This window comes from Triticum dicoccoides, chromosome 4B, assembly GCF_002162155.2.
Source record: "Triticum dicoccoides isolate Atlit2015 ecotype Zavitan chromosome 4B, WEW_v2.0, whole genome shotgun sequence".
In the NCBI taxonomy this organism is placed as follows: domain Eukaryota; kingdom Viridiplantae; phylum Streptophyta; class Magnoliopsida; order Poales; family Poaceae; genus Triticum; species Triticum dicoccoides.
The window spans coordinates 69,923,269-69,946,367 of record NC_041387.1 but is presented as its reverse complement, the minus strand read 5'-3'; the positions used below and the strand labels follow the sequence as shown (position 1 = coordinate 69,946,367).

General features: G+C 43.0%; 3 protein-coding genes across 3 annotated transcripts; 1 reads left to right on the top strand and 2 right to left on the bottom strand.

The window, feature by feature from the left end:
- Window positions 1-9,659: 9,659 nt before the first annotated feature.
- LOC119295070 (thioredoxin-like protein CITRX, chloroplastic) lies at window positions 9,660-10,561 on the bottom strand. Its single transcript, XM_037573398.1, has one exon. The coding sequence runs from the start codon at window positions 10,477-10,479 to the stop codon at window positions 9,925-9,927; it is 555 nt and encodes a 184-aa protein (XP_037429295.1). The 5' UTR covers window positions 10,480-10,561; the 3' UTR covers window positions 9,660-9,924.
- A 3,658-nt stretch (window positions 10,562-14,219) lies between these two features.
- Window positions 14,220-18,927, bottom strand: LOC119295069 (cycloeucalenol cycloisomerase-like). The gene is made up of 8 exons (XM_037573397.1): window positions 18,775-18,927; window positions 18,528-18,697; window positions 18,252-18,335; window positions 17,466-17,507; window positions 16,868-16,978; window positions 16,175-16,366; window positions 14,978-15,075; window positions 14,220-14,663 (listed from the first exon to the last, which is right to left on the bottom strand). Exons 1-8 carry the CDS (start codon window positions 18,779-18,781, stop codon window positions 14,459-14,461), a joined length of 909 nt encoding a protein of 302 aa, XP_037429294.1. The 5' UTR covers window positions 18,782-18,927; the 3' UTR covers window positions 14,220-14,458.
- Window positions 18,928-19,064: 137 nt separating this feature from the next.
- On the top strand, window positions 19,065-21,090 carry LOC119292516. The gene is made up of 2 exons (XM_037571331.1): window positions 19,065-19,524; window positions 20,737-21,090. The coding sequence occupies exons 1-2, from the start codon at window positions 19,065-19,067 to the stop codon at window positions 20,742-20,744; spliced, it is 468 nt and encodes a 155-aa protein (XP_037427228.1). The 3' UTR covers window positions 20,745-21,090.
- The last annotated feature ends 2,009 nt before the right edge of the window (window positions 21,091-23,099 follow it).

The window sequence follows — 23,099 nt, the reverse complement described above, 5'->3', positions numbered from 1 at the left end:
TATCAGCAAAGGACAATGCTGATTTTGACTTTCTCCTTGATGGCAGCTTCACCAGGTCCACCACATGTGTTGGAACTTTAGTGTAGACAATGGAAAAAGGGCTCCTTCCTGTGGATCTATGCTTAGAGTTATTGTAGGAGAACTCTGCAAGAGATAAAGCCAAATCCCATTGCCCCTTTCTACACAAATGCAACGGATCAGATTACCCAAAAACTTGTTCACCACTTCTGTTTGTCCATCTGTTTGTGGATGAGCAATGCTAGAAAATTTCAATTCAGTGTTGAATTGCTTCCACAAAGTGATCCAAAATGCAGCAAGAAACTTGCTATCACGGTCTGAGACAATGGACCTTGGAACTCCATGAAGTCTGACCACTTCTCGAAAGAATAGGTTTGCCACATGATGAGCATCTGTTGTCTTGCGACATTGGATGAAATGAGCCATCTTAGAGAATCTATCCACGACCACAAATACAACATCACTTCCTCGTCTTGTTCTTGGCAAGCCCAAGACGAAGTCCATAGAAATGTCCTCCCATGGAGCAACAGGAACAAGCAAAGGCATGCATAACCCTGTGTTTTGGACTTGCCTTTGCAGGTCTGACATATGGGGCACCGTTGAACAAACTTTCCAGCATCTCTCTTTAGTTGTGGCCAAAAGTAGCGAGCTTCCAGGTTAGCGATAGTCTTGTCCCGTCCAATATGGCCACTAAGATCACTTGAATGGAGCTCTCTAACCAGCTTGTCACGTAGAGAACTTCTTGGAATGCACAAACGATCATTTTTGAAGAGATATCCATCTTGCATCAAATAGTCATCACCTAATGTTGGCCCCTTGCGTGCTTTATCCAAACATGGCCAAAGTCTTCGTCCCCCTTATACAACTCCTTTATTTGATCCATGCCCGAAAGTTCAGCTTCAAAAGAAGTCAAGAGGCATGCACAACGACTCAAAGCATCGACCACTCTGTTAGTTATTCCAGATTTATGCACGATGAGATAGTTAAACCTCTCCAGATATGTTGCCCATCTTGCTAGCATGCGTTCAACATGCTTTTGATTTCTAAAATGCTTCAAGGATTGATGGTCGCTATAAACAATGAACTCTTTAGGCAGCAAATAGACTTCCCAAGTTTTCAACGCTCTGAAAACGGCGTATAATTCTTGCTGATAGGTACTCCATTTCTGTCTAACTTCACTTAACTTCTCAGTAAAGAAAGCAGTGGGCTTCCTTTCTTGAGATAGGACAGCTCCAATGCCTACTCCACTTGCATCACACTCCAACTTAAAAGTCTTGTTGAAATCAGGTAGTACCAAGACAGGAGCTTGTGATAGCTTTTGTTTAATCTCACTGAAGCTAGCTTCAGCTGCTTCTGCCCATTGGAACTTTCCTTTCTTCAAACACTTGGTAATTGGTGCCATGATAGTGTTGAAATTCTTAACAAATCGCCTATAGAAAGTTGCAAGGCCATGAAAGCTTCTTACCTCAGAAATGGTCTTAGGAGTTGGCCATTCTCAGATTGCTTCAACCTTAGAATCATCAACACGAATGTCGTCACATGTTATGACGAATCCTAGGAAAAGAAGTTGTGTTTGTAGGAAAACACATTTCTTCAAGTTGACGTAGAGCTCATTTTCCCTTAGTACTTCTAGCACCTTCCGAATGTGATCAAAGTGTTCATCCTCATCCTTGCTATAGATCAAGATGTCATCGAAATAGACCACAATAAAGTGGGATAAGAAGGGTCTAAGGACTTGACTCATTAAGTGCATAAAGGTACTTGGTGCATTTGAGAGTCCAAATGGCATGACTAGCCATTCAAACAACCCTTCCTTTGTCTTGAAGGCGGTCTTCCATTCATCCCCGGGTCTTATACGGATTTGATGATATCCACTTCTTAAATCTAGCTTTGTGAACACTCTTGCTCCAATAAGCTGATCCAACATATCATCCAGATGGGGAATATGGAATCTATACCTTACGGTGACCTTGTTAACTGCTCTACTGTTCGTACACATGCGCCAAGATCCATCTTTCTTTGGTGCGAGTAGGGCTGGTACATCACATGGGCTAATACTTTCTCGAATGTGCCCCTTTTGCAACAATTCCTCCACTTTCTCCTTCAATATATCATGCTTCTTTGGGCTCATTCGATAGTGTGGAAGATTAGGAAGACTTGCTCCCGGAATTAAGTCAATTCTATGTTGAATTCCTCTCATCAGTGGCAAGCCATGTGGCTCCCCAAGTATGTTCTGAAATTCTGCCAATGAACCACGTAGCTTTGCTGGAATTTCAACAGTCAGATGCTCTTCTCCCTTTACAACAAGTGCAGCACACAAATCTGCCTCCTTCAAGTCTTCCATAAACTCATGAGAGGTATGGGAGATAGTTAACATAGTTTTCCCCTCATCCTTAGAGGTATTACCTTCGGTTTTGTTTGGTAAGATAATGATCTTTCTCTTGTTCCAAATGAAAGAGGAAGAATTTTCCTCGCCCTTGTGTGTAGTATCCACATCAAATTGCCAAGGCCTCCCAAGAAGAACATGGTTGGCATCCATGTCAACCACATCACACAACATATTTGAGCGATAATGCTTACCCAAAGAAAGTGGCAGGTTGCACTGTTTGGTATTCACTTCTTTCTTGATCCATCCAATAGTGTAGGGATTTGGATGATCATGGGTTTCAAGCTTTAAATGGTCCACCAACTTCTGGGAGATAAGATTCTCGCAGCTGCAACTATCAATCACTAGTTTGCATACCTCGCCATTCACCGTGCATTTGCTCTCAAATATTTTCTTCCGTTGTGTGTCATCGAGTTGTGGTGTGGAACATAGGACATGTTGGATCACACATGCCACCTCTTCACCTTCTTCTTGACAAACCTCTTGTCCGTCTACATCTTCAGATTCGTATTCTTCCTCATCGCTTTCACCATCATGGATAGTCGTGTTAACAAATTTCCTTAGTGGGCAACCGCTGGATATGTGTCCCTCTTTACCACATTTATAGCACTTTGGGCCTTTATTTGCCTTACCCTTGCCTCTAGTTTGCTTCGGGATGGGTTGTTTTGTCTTTGGTGGAGTGGTCTTTTCTTCCACTCTATTAGGTTGGCTCCTAGATGAGCCTTCGGTATGAGGATATGGAGGATATGGAGCCTTAGTTGTCTTTCTCATCCTCACAAACCTCTCGGCCTTTAAGGCTAGAGCTTGTGCTTGATCAACGGACCAGATTTGTTGCATTATCAATCGGTCTTGAATAGCATCATTGAGACCATTGATGTACCTTGCAACTTGTTGCTCTTCAGTTTCAGCAAGGTTGCACCTCACTTGTAGCCTTAGAAACTCCTCCGTGTAATCTGAAACAGTCCTATTTCCTTGAGCACAATTTTGAAATTGGATAAATAGGATCTGATCATAATCAGCGGGTAAAAATCTCCCTTTCAAGAGACTTTTCATTTGCCGCCAAGTTCTCACACGAGGTTCTCCTCTCAGCCTGCGCTCTTCTTGAACGCGATGCCACCATGCTCCGGCTCCTCCTTTCAGCTTGTATGCGACCAAAGGAACTCTACGCTCTTCCGGAACCTCCATGGCCTCAAACAAAGTCTCCACTTCATATAACCAATCTAGGAACCTTTCAATATCAACATTTCCATTAAAAGTTGGGATCTCAGCTTTCACCTTGTATGTATCCCTTGCATATGTAGGGTTGGGTACTCTCCGATATGCATAGAGATCAGCTTCTTCAAGAGCTTCATCATATTCTTCACCTTCAGAAGTTTCACCATAAATTGGCCTTCTTGAAGCATGTTGTTGTGGCGGTCTTGCTCCAAGATTACCTCTCCTTTGATGAACATCTTCTTCTTTAGATGAATCTCCTTCATTGGTAGTAGGGGGACACCCTTTCTTATCATCTCAACCAGCTGATCAAATCTCTGATTAAGATCTTCACGCAGCTCTTTGATTTGTTGTTCTGCAACATCCATCCTCTTCTCCAATTGCTCCATTGCTTGTTGCAGCTTGCTCTCGAATAGGACAACAAGAACTAGTATGGGTCGACGAGGCTCTGATGCCACCTAAAGCAGCACAAAGGTTGTGGAGGAGTAACTTCACCTTGCTGCTACAATGTGTACATCACAAGTGTTGAAGGAACAGCTTCAACGTGTTGCACTAGATATCGCTCTAGAGGCGAATGTAGGCTGATAGGGCAGCAAGAGTTCAATTCAGAACTCCTAGGACACAAGATCTACTCCAAGATCTTAGATAAGAACAACAAGTTCTATTATAGGTAGGGGTACATAGTCTGAGTCCAAAGTAGAGGTGAGGACCTCTATTTATAGGGCTTTGGGAAGCCTTCACATACTTCTACTTATAGCTGAAATACTCTAGAAAACATTATGTACCGTTTCATCATTCTACTCATAGCTACTCACAACTAGAAGGCTCTAGAAAACAGTACGTAGGATAGAAAAGAAAAGGAAAGAAATACTACACTAGAGTGGAAGCATCTAGAAGTAGCCAAACAGATCTGGCATGTGTTTTCTTTCTTCTCATCTAGTGTTCCTCATCACCACTGCCTCAAGTACCACACTGCAAACTCCTTTGGCGCCTTTGTGCATCCGCTGCCAAGCAAATGGACAGTTTTTCCATGCCCAATGCACGCAGTCGATGCTTTCAAGCATCCCAGGAAATCCTCTTGTGGCATTCTGTGCTAGGATCCTAGCAGTGTCTTCAGCATTGGGTGATCGCAAGTATTGTGGTCCAAACACTGCCACTATTGCCCTGCAGAACTTGTACAAACACTCAATGATGGTGGACTCGACCATGCATCCATAGTGTTGCACTATATCATCGGGAGCTCCATATGCAAGCATCCTCATAGTTGTCGTGCACTACTAGAGTGAGGTGAATCCAAGTATGCCGGTGCAATCCTTCTTGCACTTGAAGTAGTTGTCGAACTCCCGAATGGAATTCACAATCCTGAGGAAGAGCTTTCGGCTCATCCGATAACGGTGCCGAAATACTTGCTCGCCATGCAGTAGAGCATCGATGAAGTAGTCGGCGTAGAGCAAGCAATAGCCCTCCAGTCGATGCTTCTGCTTGCTCTTACGGCGGCCCGGTGCCGAGCCACCTCGTTGCGTCTCTGCACTGCTTGCGAACAGGCTGGCCAGAGCGGCGAGGATCATGAGGTGCTCTTCTCATGGGTGTCGACCTCGGCTTCCTCCTCCACCAGCGCCGCGAACGCTTCCTCCTCGTCGAAGTCCATCGCCGAACACTTGGCGAGCGTGGTAGGTGCACAGTCGCCGGTACCCCCGCCTGCGTGACCGAAGCGCTGCAAGCTCGCCCAAGAGCGGGATGGAGGCTGCCGCGGCGAAACCCTCCCTTTTCGGTGGGGAAATGGCCTTTCTAGCGGCAGACTAGCAGCTGTGGGCAGGTGGGCAACAACGCGGTCGACACGGCGGCAAAAGGGAAAGTGTCGTCCTACAGCGCGGGGGGCCGAATCTGGGCAGGGAATAGTCGTTTTTCGCTTGACAGTGGTGGCCCACGCGCCACTTTTCCTTCCGCTAAAGCCCCAAGCCCCCCCCCCCCCTGCGCTGGGTTCGGCCAATGATCGCCGAGCCAAAAATGGGCCGAACCGGCGGAATTCGGCATCCTGGGGGCGACTGGTTTTTTTGGGCGCCGGCGGAAAAAATCACGTCCGGGGGGGAGAGGGTGGGGGCTGTTGGGGGCGCGAGTGGAGATGCTCTAAAAGAGTCTAACCAAATCAATTGCTTGATGTTCTACCTTTTTGTGAGAACCTATATAAGGCGATCCCTCTTTATTTGTGTTGTATTGTGATTTTAGTATATATTATCATGAAGATGTAATGGCCACGATATGTTTAGGTACAATTATGAAGATCATGTGGTTGTGATCTATTTCGGTAACATCATGGATTCATGGTAAAGAGTGGGCAGCATGGCCTCTCATGTTCTTTGCAACCTACACCATATAGTTTATTTTGCCATTGGTAAAGGTTTCGGAAAAATGCGCAACTGAAATAGTGAATAAAAAGAACCAAAAGGTCAAAACCATACCAGTGCTTGGCCACAGATCTTGAGATTTCATCATAGAGGTTTGAACAACTTTGTGGACTTCAGAAGATTTATCCTTTTGGACTGAAGGACATAGACATCATTGGAATTCACATGAACTACACATGAATTTATATTACCATCAAAGAAGATGCAGACGGCTTTAATAAAGGCGAAGCCTCAGCTGGATCACTCATTTTAAAGACATAGTTAAACAACAAATAAGAGGGATCTTTTTGCCCTTTTAACAAGTTTCCTGATCACCCAATGCTATTGTAGTATAGGGACTCGTCATAATTTCATCGCCAGTTAAGACAGAGGTTCGTTAATTTAGATGGCAAATATCCAATTACTCTTGCTTTGAAAGCCATACATAGTAAAATGATGTCATTATTACAAATAATAGTAAAAGGAAGAGAAAATTTTACTTTCGTCTCATATGTCATCTCAGAGACAATGAAAAGGCTATTGAATAAATTAATACATAACTACCTAGAGCAGTTTATTGTTTTTTACTTCTATTCAAATTTAAGAAAGGGAAAAGGGATTTAATTTGATATTGCAATTGATGAGGAGCAGAAAAAGAAACACTACGAAACACTAAACTTTCAAGCATGATATGTATATGTATAATTCTAGAGTTTGATCCTGATTCTAGGCAGCTAAAAGGTAAAAGAGAAACAAATTTGTATGGCAAGATTTATATAGCCTAAGCTTGTGTTTGACACTTGAAATCAGCCTACGTTATCTATACCAGGAAAAACAAAACATCAATAAACAGAAATTGTGGAGTAAGTTGCTTTTATTATTTATTACACAAAATATCTAAATATAGGCTTGAGCTAGCAAAAGCAATACTCCAGATAGATATTGAATCATGAACAAGCAGTCAGTGCTGCAGTCCTTTACTCCTTATCATGCTGGAGCAACGCCTAGAATGACAGATTACTATAACTTGTGAACCAAAAGATCACAAAAATGTATAATTGTCCAGGGGGAACTTGGTGTTCGATTGTAAAGTTGTAACAGAACCTTTTTGCTGAGCGCAATCAATACGAATGATTATGTATAAAGCATGAAAGAGTAGGTTTCACTCAATTTCTTAAAGCCACGGATTGCTGGTACAAATTATGTGCAAATACAAGATACTTAAATGCAGTTTCGGGAATGAACTGTTTTAGAGGAAAAAGAGAGGGAGACATACCGTTCTCCAGAGTTCATTTTTGGAGTGGAAAGATCCAACATAAGGAGCTGGAAACACAGTGTTTCTCAGTTCGTACAGTTCTCAATAATCTTAGTTTCAATGTCAAATTTTAACATAACATAAGAGTAGGTCTCACTCAATCTCTTATAGCCATGAAATGCTAGTACAAATTATGCACAAATGCAAGATACCTAAATATATTATCGGGAAATGAACTACTTCAGAAATTGAATATGTCACGAGGTGCTAGGGAAAGGAGTGAGATATACTGCTTTCCAGAGTTCATTATTTTTGGAGTTGAAAAAACTATAATGCATTGTCGTCTAAAGAATAAATAGGATTCACTTTCTACACAAAGAATTCAGGCCATGAAGGAATCTAAAAACTGATGATGTGGATGGTGGACCGTTCATAAGAAATAGTCTTGCCATGGCCATTGCTTACTGCGTTCACAGTAAATTCACAGCCTAATTAAGTACTATGCAATGCAGTTTTAGGTTTTCATGATAGGTAACTGAGAAGACATGTATATGGAGTTAAAAGTAAAAAATAGCAATGCGATATGTATATCAATAAATGTTACGTGACAGAGTCTTGCAATGCAACGTTACCGAAGTATGTTAACTGACAGATGGAAACATCAGAGGAAAACAGATGCTAATGAAAATTTGGACTGTCAACAAATTAAAAAGGCTTACATTGTCGATGTCCCAGATCCTAAATTTATGTCAAATGGTTATGGATCAAAGACACATAATTCTTGGACTGAACAATACATTGGTTATCAGAAGAGAATGATTCTCTAACATTGACCAGTTTATGCCTGCTCGAGCTGAAGAAATCTCTCAGAAAATAAATGCTGTGTGAAATGCAGATGAAACTAAATATAGAACAAACTTATGATAGTTGATCACATAATTGGCAGCAAACAAAACGGCGTACACTGTACTGAAATATAAAGGTGGCAACCTGGTCGTCTCTACCTTTTTCAGGACGATCATCTGGAATACTTCTCTGAATAGATAGGACAAACCAAGGGACCAATGGAGCTACCAGATAAAACAGTGAAAGAAAATAATCTAGGATGTGATCTTACCATGGCCATCAGACCTTGTGGCAATCTTGACTGGTTCTTTGAAAACATCTGTTTGGTTTGTTTCTACTACGAGGAAGGCAAAAGAACAAAGATGAATGAACACTGAGCGGGCTAGAGCACGAGGAGGCAGAAGCAGGAAAGAAGCAGCCCACACTAGAATAGAGCAAGACGAGCCAAGACTCAACCATGGCAACGCACCACCAACCACAATCACCCAGAAGATGAGGCATCCAGAAACGAAGGCCAGCAGAGAACCTAGCAACCATGTTTGTCCATCAAGTACATGCAGCATCACACGTTTATGAACTACAACACCGCTGTATCCACATTTGGAAGAACAACAAACACATCCGTGCTAAGCACATAAACCAATCAAATCCGCATAGAACAACTGCCAACGAACTGGAAAATGCACATAACACAGGTAATGGGAGACGTGACTCACTGTTTAACCACCAGGAAATAGAGACGAGACGAACCTATCAGCACGACCGCCGATGGTGCAAGGCTTCGACCACTGACCACATCAACCCTAGTACCACCAGTGCTCTGTTGTCGCTGCAGCCTTCACTTCGCAGGGGAGCAACCTGTCACCGCCAAAAGTTCACAAAACCCCTCCCTTGTTCATTGTTCTCCTATGGCCACCCCTTCCTATGCTTGGCTCCTCTTTCCGTGGTTACCCTGTAGTTGGGGCTTCTCTGCCATCCACCTTTACTTTCCCCACAGGAGATTCCCATCTTCCTGGCAGAGGGGTGGCGGAGGAGTCAAGCAGCCCACGGACGGCAGCCCTGTCCAGCGGATATAAGAGGAAGGCTGACCGTCGCGGTGGTGCCGCACGCTCCTCCCAGTGACGACATGAGCTCAACAGGGGCAAGTGGTGGCGGTGATTGCATCCAAGAGGGCGCGAAGGAAAACGATGATCGCACCGCGGACGGCCATCTGGCAGCCCATGCCCCTCCTGTGTCAAGGACGATATCCTTGACGGCCTAGACATTGTCGTCTAGTGCGGGAGGCGGCGGCTCGCGGTCCTCCTGTTGCAACAACTCCAAGGAGATGAGAGGCAGGGTCGCAGCGGCGGTATGAGCGGTGGCCAACGCTCCATCAGCCAAGCACCGCCAAGGAAATGTGGCGGCGGTGCGCTGCAGTAGCGCGAGGTTGGGGGAGAGGAACATGAGTGTGGCGGCAGCAGCGGGTTGCGTGTGCAGCGACGTGAGGTGTTTCTTTTTTACCACCAGTAAGTGCATCTAAAGTCAATTTATACGCAGTAAGATAAAAGACAAAATCCAGTGCATACAAATTAACAAACTAACAAAGATTTCAATGACAAAGCACACAAGAATGGTGCAATAGAGAACCAATCTGTTAGTCTCAGGTTCGAACAATGATGCTACATTCTGCTTATGCAGATCTTGCATACGCGAACCTGCGGCCGAGCAGCAACACAAAGCTCAAATCAACCACCGCAGGCTGCACCTAAATAAATACTAAGAACTACTACAAGAATCAGCTAAATAATGTAGCTACTACAGACACTATGCTGCCTAGACAGAACTCACAGCTCGTTTTCGATGATGTTTCTGACCATTTCGATAGGAATTAGCCCCTCGGTCCTAATGGCGTCCTTGCCCTGATCCGGACTGAAGAAATACAGCGTTGGCAGTCCCCTTACCTGCATATCCCTTGCGAACTCATATTCCTCGTCCGTGTCCACCTTGACAAACAAGGCGCTGTCCTCGTACTCGACGGCGAGCATCTCGATGTCCTGCGCCATGAGCACGCACGGCCCGCACCAGGTGGCGTAGAAATCCACGATGAGCGGCACCTTCCTCTCCCCCCTGACGAGCTCCTCCAGCTCCTTGGCCGACACCTTCTTCACGAGGTAGTCCGGCGCGATGTACTTGCCGGAGCCTGGGACGTAGGTCTCTGCGGCGTTCCGTCGAACGGTTGGCCTGCAGCTCCTGGTGCTGAAGCTGCAGGAGGTGGCGTTCTTCGCCGCAGGGACAGGGGAGGCCGGGATGGAGACGCTGCGGGTGGTCGCGGCTGCCGGGAGGTGAGACCCTAGGGTGGGGAGGGAACGGGCGGCGGATGCCAGCGGGAAGGAGGCCATGGCCGGAGAGATTTGGGGGACGAGCAAAATCCTATCCTCGGGGTCAGGGGTTTGGGTTGCCTGCGTGCGTGCGCACCGAAGAGGACTCCTTTCACTGGTTTTTTCTTTTTCTTTTTGAGGCAATCGGGAGTTTAAGGCGCACACGTGAGCCGGCCCATTAGGGCATGTACAATGGTTGATAAGATAGTCTTATCTTAAGTCTTGCATGTAATTAAGAGATGATAAAAAAAACATGTCTACAATGGATCATCTTTTAGTCTTATCTTCAATCTTCAATAACTAGCTATTCCTAAAAACGTGGTGAGACATATTGTGTTAAGGGGTCATCTCTTGTCTTCTCTTAAATAAAAGAAGACAAGTCTTTTCTTATGAATTCTCTCTCCTTCACCTAATCGTTTATCCTATATGGCATTGCTAAGATAGAACTATTGTATATGCCCTTAGGGACTGGCTCGGTCGCCACTCACTCGTTCGCTCTAATCACTCTTTCTTTTCTTTTCTTTGAGATAAAAAAAAAGCAGCACTGTTTAGGGAAAAACCAGCAGCTTTTTTTTCAGAAAGAAACTTCTGATCTATTCATCAAACATCATGGCAGTACCAATAACATGAGAAGTAACAAAAAATGCATTCAAATCTGTAGACCATCTAGCGACGACTATAATCCTCAGACCCCCGCGGCCACTAACGTCGCTGCAGCGCACCTCACCATGGCCGCTTTCGCGGTGATATAAATTTTACATCACCTTTTGGAGTGATTTTCTATTGATGTAAATTTTACATCATCTGTTGAAGTTGGAGATGATGTAAAAATCCACTTTTTGGTGATGTAAATTTTACTCTAACTATAATTTGATGATGTATTTTACATCATCTATTTACTCTTACTAGTTCAAGAAAAAAATCTCAAAAAATAAAATTGCTCACGAAACAAAAAACAACGCCTCTGCTTTTTATAGATTATAAAAAGTTTGCAGAGTTAGAAAACAATTAATTTGAAAGAAGTTCATGAAATTGAAAAATATTCCGGAATTGAACAAGTATTTTCGAATTTAAAAAATCACAACATTTTCAAAAAAAGCATGATTTTTATAGCGAAAAAAATGAAAAGAAACATAAAAAGAGTTGAAAAAGGGGCAACAATATATTTTTTTAAATAGGTAAGAAGCCCCAAAAACACAAAACAGGGTGGAGGCTAATAGGTTTGCCCATTACAAGCTATCGCTTGGGAGCCTGCGAGCGTTATGTATGAGTTGCACTCGCCAAATAAGATTTACCAATCCTATCGTCAACGACAATCAAACGCCTATGGCATATGGAACCAACTAAACATATGGCCCACATGCATACCAGCCCAATCTCTCCCTGCTTGATCGACGAGTCAATTAGTACAACTACTAGGCTCCCTAGAGAGGGAGTCTTGTGGTGCATTGAGGTTGGGCGGCGCTTCGGGTATGGCCGTAAGTGGATTGTCCGACTGTATATGGTTGTTGGGCCCAATTGCAAGCATGTGTAGTGTGTGTGGACTTGTGCATCGCACGACTGGTACAATGTGCGCTATTGGGGTCGTGGTAAGTTGCAAGTATGATGTTGGCTGTGAGTTGTCTTTATTGTCGATGCTCATGTGAAAGAGGTGGTGCTAGTCTCTACTAGTTTTTTATGTCGTGGGTGTGGGGGAAGGGATGTCGTGCTACTTCTTTGCCGAAGGGAGGGTACATTGTTGTCTTCCAGATACTACCGTCACCTCAAAAAATAGAGGCCAACACAATAAAAGGCTCCATGAATGAAGAACAACACTACAAAGCACACCGATAGTGTATTATACCAGGGGTGGCCTGTCAGCTGGGAAGCCGGTCAGTGGGCCGGCCTCGAGACCCAACAAGCCAAGGTATGGTTAGGGTTCCTTGTTCCATAGGAAGCCCTCCTTCTGGAAGGTTCTCATCTTGACGTGCAAGTCAAGAACCCCCCGTCCGATCTAGACCTTAGGTCAATTAGCAAACTTGTAACCTTAGGTCTCGCCGCCCTTTATAAGGCGAGACCAAAGGGTAGTTCGAGGCATGTCATATCATTCGTAGTCTCGATAACAACATCTCTACGCATATTGTGACCCCCTCACACGAGGCATTTTCACCATCAATCAAAAATCAAAGCAGGAGTGGGATGTTACCTCAATGATGAGGGTCCAAACTTGAGTAAACCCCCCGTGTGTGATCCCTTCTGGTACTACTAGTCCTGCGCACCACCAGATCGGGACTAAATGGCGGTTTTCAGTACCACCAGTTGGCGCGCGCGTGTTGCGTCGATCGGAGATCTTGCCCAGATTGGATATCAACTTTCAGCCTGCATATTCATGCCAGGCCAAAGTCATCTTTGACTCCCTCACCTTTGTTGTGGATGAGACGAGTCGGCACACCAACCCACCACCCACCCCCATCGAGATCCTCTAACATTGTGAAGGGATGTCACGTAAGCTACAGTAACCGTGACATCCTTTTTTCGCATCCATATGATTAAGGCTAAACTGACATGAATTAATTTACAAATTACACATATACTGTATACATTTACAAAAGTTACATACAAACAAAATTATGGTGCAATAAAATCATTTTCAGATTTATTTTTTATGAACAGTAACTGCATACACTACCGGTCGCTACAGTGCCCGTGACATCCCTTCGCAGTTTTGCATTGGATTGTCACTGTAGCTTCGTGACATCCCTTCCTGATGTAAGAGGATCCGTTTCCCCCATCTGAACCCTCTTCTTGGGAAACCTTGAGTTCGGCATCAACCACTACGGCGGCATCCGCCTTCACTTCCCACCACTTCTTCAGGCAATCCATAGCCCTTGCTCCGGGCTCCCAAACGGATCGGTATGAGGTTTCATCAACACTCGCACCTGAAGCCAGCTCTCCGGCCTCTTGGCTGAGGCGTTGCGCGGGTACAACATTAATCCGCCAGCCCGCCCCGACTTCCCACTTAGAGCCTGTTCGGAAATGGTCTGGCTCCTCTGAATCCTTGACTGCGGCTCCTCCTCCCGAAATGTTGCTCCTCGTAAAAATAGCCCTTGAAAAAACTTGTTCGACATACAACTCCGCTCCTTGATTCACTCGTGGCGGGTGGAGGAAACAGAAATGAGCGAGTCGTGTGGCCACTGAACCATTTTCCACTTGGTTCCTTTATAAATTTTATCAACTCCATGATGTTGAAGATCTGAGATCTGAAAAATAGCCGCTCCACAAAACTACATAGCAGCCAGCTCCACTCCGCGTTTTCAGCTCCATGGAGCTCGAGCATTCGGCGCTGCTCCACCAACTCCGGGATGGAGTTGAGGAGCAGAGAGAAACCGAGCACACCCTTAGTCGCGATGGTGTGCACAACATGCCCGCTGCTGGACGATCATGGGTCCAGCGACTGCATCTAGGACGGTAACACATCCGACGCCGGCCACAACTCGGGGAGTTGCCCCTCGGCCACACGTAGGCTAGGAATTTTTTCACTCCAGTCTAGGCTAATGTTCTTTTTTTCTTTGAAATGTGAAGGATTGATTCATATCCCATGTAGAAATAGAAACTCATTCCTACAAACCAAAAGGCTTCAAAGGATTATTTTTTTCTATAAAATTCCTATCCTTTAGAATTCCTATAAAATTCCTGTCAACCAAAGGAGACCCGAGTATTAGACATCAAGACATGCATGCCCCAAGCATCCCGAAGGCTGCTGTCGAGCCGCACTCAGACCGTGCTGCGTCAAGAATCACTTTCTGGTTGACATCGGATCTCCATTGCCACTAGCTTATTCAAAACAGGTTCTAAGATCAAGCTGAACTTACAGATTACCAGTTCGCTATTCGCACGCACAAAGCGAATACTACATACAGACAACAGATCGATCCATTAATCAGCAATTTTCATCCCTCCAATGGAGAGGCGAACAGTCTTGAAGGACAGCGGTCGACGGTACATGTGGGAGCAGAAGAATTCATGTTGTTCCTGGATTAGACCCTTCATTCTGCGCATGGAACCATGCAAGCCCTGGCTGGCCGCACCGTCTTGATTCAGGGATGGGTACGATTGGCCCCAGAAATATGCGCCATAAATCGAGTATTATCGTGACGAGCATGGCTGCGCCCAGAGCGTCGACGGCCACCCTGGGAAGGTCCCACTTCTCTGCTTTTTCGTCGATCCTGAATGCCAAATAAGAGTAATACCGAGTTGAATATGGATTATGAGATTGAGAACTAGGTAAAGAGAGAACAGTGAGAAGCCTATGCACCCAGCTGCGATGATGTTAGTGAAAGTAAGTTGCTGGAATTCAGAACTATATTATTTTGGGTATTCAATATACAGATGTTTAATATAGCCAGCTAGAGAAAAGCTTAAATGTTTTGGCAAGCATTGAACGAGTTCAGGACCAGATATTGCTGTTTAACAATGAGCTCGATGGACAAAGTCATAGCAGAAAGAGGAGAAAAGGAGACTAAATTCAGACAAGCTTTACCTTGAGAACATCGGAAAGCTGACGAGGAAGTATATTGCATAAAACAATGATCCAACTTTGTACATTATGTCCCGATCGACGAATTCGTAATATGGGAACTGCAAGGTCAATTTTAGCATCAGGAATGTAGTATCTTGGCTTCATTCACAAATAGAAAAAGGACGCAGAAGCAGAAAGATTTTAGTACGTATAAGCAAAGAAACATTTAGCTTTCTGGATAGCATCACTGAAAAGTGAAAACAACATCAACTGTATGTACATCACAAATAATGACATAATGTGGTTGTCTATAACACAACTTCATAATACAGTGTGATGTGATGCCACAAAATAGTTGCAACATGGGGGTAGAATGTTTTTCTTTATTTAATTTTCCCAAGTACCTTAGGAAATTCTGATGCATGGAGAAATAAACAGGATAGATAGAAAACCTCTGGTTACACGAAAAAGGTAAACACTCCACGGAGAAAATCATTACAGAATTTAATTCGTGGGACATAAGGTAAATGAATCTTAGTCGAATAGATGATACAGTCTACATTAGGAACTAAAGGTTTCCCCATGTCAAGCAACCAAAAAAAGAAACAGGAATTTCATTGAAACGTTGAGTGGTAATAACTGGGCGCCGTTTGAACTTTATTTACGTACGACATCTATTTCGTATGCAAGTATAAACTATTTGGCTATATTTACCTGATTGCTATTTTATTCTTCCAGGTGCATCAGAGAATTGATTCCAGGCTCACAGTGCCCGCACAGTGAACAGTAAACATGTGTCGAAAGCATTGCACAAGCTATCTGATTTATGTTTTAATTGACAATGCGTACAAACTTGACATAACCTAGTACTTAAAATTAGGAGATATCAAGGATTGCCTAGAAGTTCTTATACACAGTTGCTCACAACTAGAGATTCAAAGGCATTGTCTGCATGTTCTCTGTTATCTACCTAGTCCAGCAGGATACATAGTTAGAGTAGATGGGTTCTGTGCAATTGAGCCGCATGAGATACACACACAAAAAGTAATAACAGATTGGATTCAATCAAAATAGTTTGTACTCTAGAATTAAGGCACAAAATATTGATGATTACCGCTGTTAGCAAACAGATGAAAGTTAAATATTAGTAGACTGGGGAGAAAAATATCATAATGTTCATAGCACCCTATGCATCAAGAAATATATGCTGGAACATACATTTGCAATGGCTAGGGTCTCCAAGTATGCAATGAAGTATGAGAGTGCTAAAATCCACGCGGCTTCAAACAACCACCGAATAGACTGTGGCAGGTGAGCTGTAGAGTGACGTAATCTACGAAGTGTCATATTTGATGCCATGTGATAAAATAAGAAGCAGGCATGGGTGAGGAGAAATGTTGTATGAGGTACCTGAAACATGAGGAAAAAAATCATTAAGCATCGCAAACAAATAAGTAGAATTAGTGTAGCACATTTGAATAACTAGTTACGATCCCACAGATGCACTACAAACAGAGTTACAACAGAAGGGGAGCAACAGATATGCATCTGATTTGTGTCAATAATGTACATAACGTAATGGAAACTATGTAGCAACCAAACAAAGTTTTAAATTAAAATTAATATAAAATCTGAATTGATGAATGATACCATCAGCATATGGTACTCAACTAATATGCAGGAACTTCAACCCTGCTATTAACCCCTAATTTGCAGAAGAGAATTGATAAAAAGGGATATATGAAGTGAACAAAGCTATGAAATGAGATAATTTGATTGACTTCATAGTAGTATTCCACAAAAATATGTTATAGATTTACTAAGTAAAAAGGGCGTGCAAACATTTGTAAAGAGTAGCACTCTCGGTGAAATTTCTCCACCCATCCACCCCTTGTGTGAACAAGATCTTACATTATTCATCCTCCATGATGGAAAAGTATATGACGCGCCAAGAACTGTGAAAAAGTAATGCGTCCAAAAGTAGTTACCGACATAACTGAAAATTATAATCCAAACATTAGCCTGCAATTGAAAGATGTATCGTGGATTTAGCAAACAGTTTGGAAGAGATAATATGAGAAAATGCATTACCAAATACTAAAACCAAGTCCATAGACAATGAGAAGTACTGCTCATTATACCTGTATTAGTAGTTTAGCAACAAAGTAAGTACTGTTGTAACTGAAGAATATATATCACTAGTGTTTGTTCATACCGGGTAGCTTGCTGAGTTTATATTACAAAAGCTTTCATGTGCGTACAAAAGCTTTCATGAGTGTCACTTCACAAAAATATGGTAAACGTTTGATACATCAACTGTTATACGACCACTTTTTAATTTCTGTGGGTGAAAGTTAAATCTGAGTAACGTATAATTGTAGTGAAAAATATAATCCTGAACTAGATCCACATAAGAGAATCACATTACATACAACTATGGGACTTTCCAGGACAGTGTTCATTTCTGGAACAAATTGGCTTACAAAAGATCCACACTGAAAATACATACCTTGACCCAGTAACGATCTTTTAAACTTCTAATACTATCTGCCTGAATTGGAAAAAAAATCAAGTTAACTTCCAAATATATGATTGGTGTACACACCAGTACAAGAGTAGCATAATAAGCTCAAAATTCCATCCTTTATGGACCAAATTAAGAAGATATAGTTTAGGACCGAAAATAGGAAGACAGATCAAAAGGGAAAAGATGCAATGCAAAACTGAAGCTCAAATAAGAGAGCTGCAAGTGAGAGGAGCCCATCCTTATGGAGAAGCTGACTTGCCAAGACAACCCTCTCCTCCCATCCCTGCTCTTCCATTTCTTTCCCTACTTTTATAGTTTTTGTCATGTGTTCGCTCAGCATTTAATATTTGCGTACCTGACCTTACTCTCCTTATTATTTTTCATGTACTGCAGCACTAATGGATTCCTTTGTGGAGGCCAGAGAAACTGCTGCTATGGATGGAAACATGAATTGCCAGCTGATCCAAAACACCAAAATGCTAGTAGATTCTCAACATAAAATGTTTTCTCAACTCTAGTTGTCATCTTAATTGCAATGAAATGTTAATGTCTATGTTTATGCATACAATGTTTCTCCATTCTCACTTAACAGCGGACACCTGAATTTGGTGAAACAGTAATACTGCTGCGCAGATACTGCCCTTTTTTGCTACGAAGAGTAGTCATGGGGACATGGTTACCCTCTGAAGGCTGAATGTCACATCGAACAGATCTTCAGAAGTTGATCTGACGAGAGAGTAGAAGCCTAGAAGGAGGGTGCCAGATTACCTTTCCTACGAGGAACAGAGGGATGAGAAAGGCAGGCACGGTTGACACCAATCCAAGAACCAGATATTCCAGCTCCGTGAAACTCTGCACATCATCACAATAAAAAAATACAAGAATGCTTATATAAGAGGAAGAAAAAAGTAATCCAATCGCTACAAAACAAATCACCAAGGAACGAATATTTCCCTTAGGATCCCATCTTCGTTTTAGGATCCACCAAAATGCTCCCAGGATGAGATAGATCGACCAGCAGGTGAGGGCGGCTAGTGCTAGTACCTCGTAGAGCTTGAAGGGGACGACGACGCCGAGGCAGAGCGTGAGCCAGAAGGGCGTGTACAGCAGGAAGAACTTCTCCCCCCACCTCTTGCTCCCGTCCGCCGCCAGCCATGCGCTCTTTCCGGCCGCGCCACCTCCGCCCCGCTTCGCCGCCGCCTGCCGCCGGATAGCTGCAAGGACAGGCAGTTCCTCCAGTCAGGTGGGAGTCATGTGGGGGACCATTAGGCGCGGCAGGCGCGGGGCTCACCTGTCATCGCTCGATCCCGCTGTCAGCGGCCCCTCCTCTCCTCAGTCGCCGGCGCTGTCGCTGCCTGCGGTTGCAGCGGAGGAGATTTGGTTCGGGGTGGCACTTGCAGAGTGTGTGTGCCCTCGACTGACGGGAGACCTCTGAACCCCCTGTTCTGTCTGGCCCGAGAACGACTAGTATAGAATCTGGGCATCTGATGCAAAAATAGAAAAAGGATTCTGGACCATTGGATTTGGGATGAATGGTAAGGCTCTAGGTGGAGGAATCTGTACTCACGGTTACATAATTCTATGCAAAAACATCCCTCTGGTCCTCATGTTTTCTCTTCGGATCCTTCTCAGATCCCTAATCCTCCATCGGCCCTCTCGACCTCTCCAGCCGGCGAGCGACGCTGTCGGCGGTCCTGGCCAGATCCGGTGTTGGCTCCCCTCCACAGCTTCTTCTCCCTACCTCCTGTCTTCCGCTCCGGCTTCAAGGTCGCGTGGATCCGCCTCCCGGCCAGGCCCAACGTCGCGCGGCGCATCATCGCAGGGATTCGTCGGCCGTCGCTAGTCGTCCTCGTCGATGGCCGCGGCCGCCTCGCGCACAACTGCCTAGGTCACCGTCTGGCCTCCACCATGCCGGACTCCGATGGGTTCGCGACAGATCCGAAGACCCGCGGCACAGAGTTGTTAGAGAATACGCAGCCCAGACGGCTACACGCGCCAGCTCTTCTTCCTGACTCCATCCCCTCACTGGCTCAGTATCAAGGTATCTTCTCTCTCACCCATATATTTCTATCTAATGGGGAAGTCTAGTTTGTTATCGAGTCTGGGCACATAAACAGCCAACGTAAGCGCGGGTTTACCTCATGTTCTATGTTTACCCATCACATGTAACAATTTTGAATGCACAGAATAGTTTACTGCTTGTACTACACAACATAGTTCCATTTAATCTATTGTGCCATGTATATGCTACTCCCCCCGATCCAAAAATAAGTGTCGTGGTTTATTTTGGATCGGAGTGAGTATTGAATCAAAGCATGAATATTTCAGAGGCAGTGCACATGTCTTTGACTGAATTGATTATGGATCTAGCTAGGGGAAGTATGCCGAGAGTGCACAGAGTTATCAATTTGGCAATCCTTCAATTGCGGATCTTACGCGTACATCGGTGAAATTATTAGCTAAATTTAGCTAGCTTCTAGTTGAATTGCTTTCAACCGGTGATTGAAAAGTGAATATAATTTCCCTTGATTATGGAGCACAAGTGACATGTTGTGGGGAAACTCGTCAATGGTGGGACAACATATGCATATCCGGCAAAATCAAGCCGACACAATAATGTCTCGTCCATCTAATTAACCTGCGCCATGTTTGGTTAGCTAGCTAGTTAAGAATTTGTTGTTGTTCTGAGATAGTGTGCTTGCTGGCATGGGGGTATGCATATTGCAGATTTAACTAACAAAACTCAAGGCTTTTGATGAGCTGACGCCGGTCAATTGTTTCACACTCCAGTAGCTAGCTGGTGGGAGATACCTCGATTGGAGACATCAAATAATAGATATATGTGTATTTGTGACTAACAGTTAGCCAACAAGGGTTTAACAACATTACAGAAACAGTAGAAGTACAGATGCAGAGCAGAGAGAGCTAGCTAGCTAGCTGCCTGAGCTGCACCAGCATGCGTGGTGCAGCCTGTAGCCTTCTAATTTGCAACCATGCAATTGGAGATGACTTCTGAATTTGTTTTGTTTCAGGAGATTGAGAAGTCAGACATCTGGATTTTGGTGTAGAACACATGTTATGCTCCGGGTATGATGAGTAGTTTAGAGCTCGTTGACTAGTACTAACTGCCCCTGCAGTTGCTCTTGGGTCATTTTGAAGAATTATTTGCAGCTTCTAGAGAATCTTAGTTGTTACTGTCTCACATGGTTCTAAGCAAATAAAAATAGTATTTGTTTTGTGTGATCTTTCCCAGGCATATGAAGTTCCAAGAGCAAGAAACAGTATAACTGGCGGCAAGAGAAGAACATTCTGTCATATACCATCAGGATAGCAAAGCTGAACACAATTTTTTAAAGCAATGCTTGTTCAGTTGTGATCCTTAAGTCCTTCGCACTCATTCTTACTGGTCATGCACTAGAAATGATCATGTCAACTTATGTATCACTTCATATGTATGTATGTCTCTTGTGGATGCGCCAGATTGACAAATATGTGTGCTCAGGAAGGGTCTAGTTTGACGTGTACTCGAATATTTGTGCAACTGATGGTCTAGCTTGACATGTACTCAAATAATTCCAATATTTGTGCTTGGAATTGTCCAGTCTAACATGTGCCTGAAATGGTCTAGCTTGACTTAATTTTCTCACCTTCACTTATATTTGTGATACATATTGACACACTTTGGTAACCAACTTGTTTAGTTTTCTTGCACGATTGATAGACATATAGTAGAAACCAGTACTGTACTTATATATACATGAAACCATCCATTAGACAAGTATAAAGCCGAAGCATCAACGCTGTGACGATTTGAAAATTAGTCTTATATACCCAGGACAAAATGAACGAATATGAGAAAGGTGAGGTGTTTACAGTGAAAGTCATGTTTTATATCTGACTATTAGTGGGGGGTTTTCGTAAAAATGTACATTAAGTGGCAGGAGGTACCTCTGTGCCATTCATCTTCAATCCAATGGCCCAGAATGCGTTTTTCTATTTTTGCACCACAAGTGCAGATTCTATACTAGTTGCTTCCGTCTGGCCCTTGCTTGGCATGTTTAACAAATTTGTTACTCCCTCCATCTCGTCAAAAAAAAAACGTCTTAAAATATGAAATGAAGGAAATATGGAGTACTCTCCCTGTAAACTCGCTTTTATATTAGTTTAGGGGGGGGGGGGGTACTATATAACCATCAAACAAAAATAAGAATAGACAAGAGTATCCTGCAGATCCATCCCCTCCCACTCAAATCCCCATGTCAACCATACAAGGGGAAGCATGTAAATTCCACACAAATTCTATTTTCCGCACAGGGCGACAAATAGTCGTACCTTCGTAGAGGACAACCAATAATGGGCTGGCCCATTTTCATTGTTTTTGTGTTTTATTTTTATTTTTATTCTTCTTCCCCTATCTCTTTTTCAACTTCCAATTTTATTTTTTTATAGAATTTATTTCATAAATGCAAATTATCAAAAAAATCAGAATTTTTATAAATAATCAAATTATAGAAAATGTTCATCATTCCGAAATTTTGTTGCTATTTTCAAAAATATTTGGAACATAAAAAAAGTTTCCTATTTATCCAAAAACTTTTATTCTTTTTCAAAATTGTTTGAGATTTCTAAGAAAATGGCAATTTAAAAAATGCTCCCAATTCTAAAAATATTCTCGTGTTAGTTAAATTTTCACAATGGAAAATAGTATTAAAAGATACATATTTTTGAAAAAATGTTATGAATTTCCAACACATGTTCCCGTTCTAAAAAATAGTTCACAAATTCTCATGTTTTTTATAAAAAAGTTGGTGTATTCAAAAAATGTTTAAATTTTTTAAAAGTTGTTCTTGTTTCAAAAATAAAATCACGTTTTTCTGAAAGTGTACATAGTTTACAAAAAACTGTTCAGAATTTAAAAAAGGTTCATGTTTCCGGCAATATTCAGAAAATACATACCTTAAAATCTCCTCAATAGAAAGGAGAAGTAGATTGAATAATTCATGGGCCTTTTTTGGCGTACGATAACGTCACAAAATTCTTAGTTGCCCTCGATCAATGAATGGAAAAGTAGCGGACTGATTACTTCACGCCCAGCGAAACCGAGAACCTAAATGTCTCTTTTTCAGGTGCACACATGGTCTTGCTTGCACATATAATTCTCACAAACTTTAAATGTATACTAATTTTTCTCCCGTTGCAACGCACGGGCATATGTGCTAGTAACCATCAAACAAAAATAAGCGGAAATGTTAACGCCCACACGTGTGGGCGTTTGCACATCGCCCACATGTCTCCATCACCACTCATTTTGCCACGTATGAATAGATGACATCAGCAGTATTTTTTTTGGTTTTCGGCTTAAAAATGTTGTATCTCCTAAATAAAAAAGCGAACTAAAAATTCGTTTTCACCATTAAATCCGTCTCGACGAGATCTTCAAAACTAGACCCCATGTTGATATGTTTCGACAAAAAATTTTTTTTTGCCAAAAGTTGCCACGATGTTTACACTGCAGGTGCCATAGGGCTTAAACTAAAGTTGCCATGTGACAATTTTAGTTTGTAGATCATGGCAATTTTAGTATTTTGATGATGGCAACTCCAGCACTTTGACCAT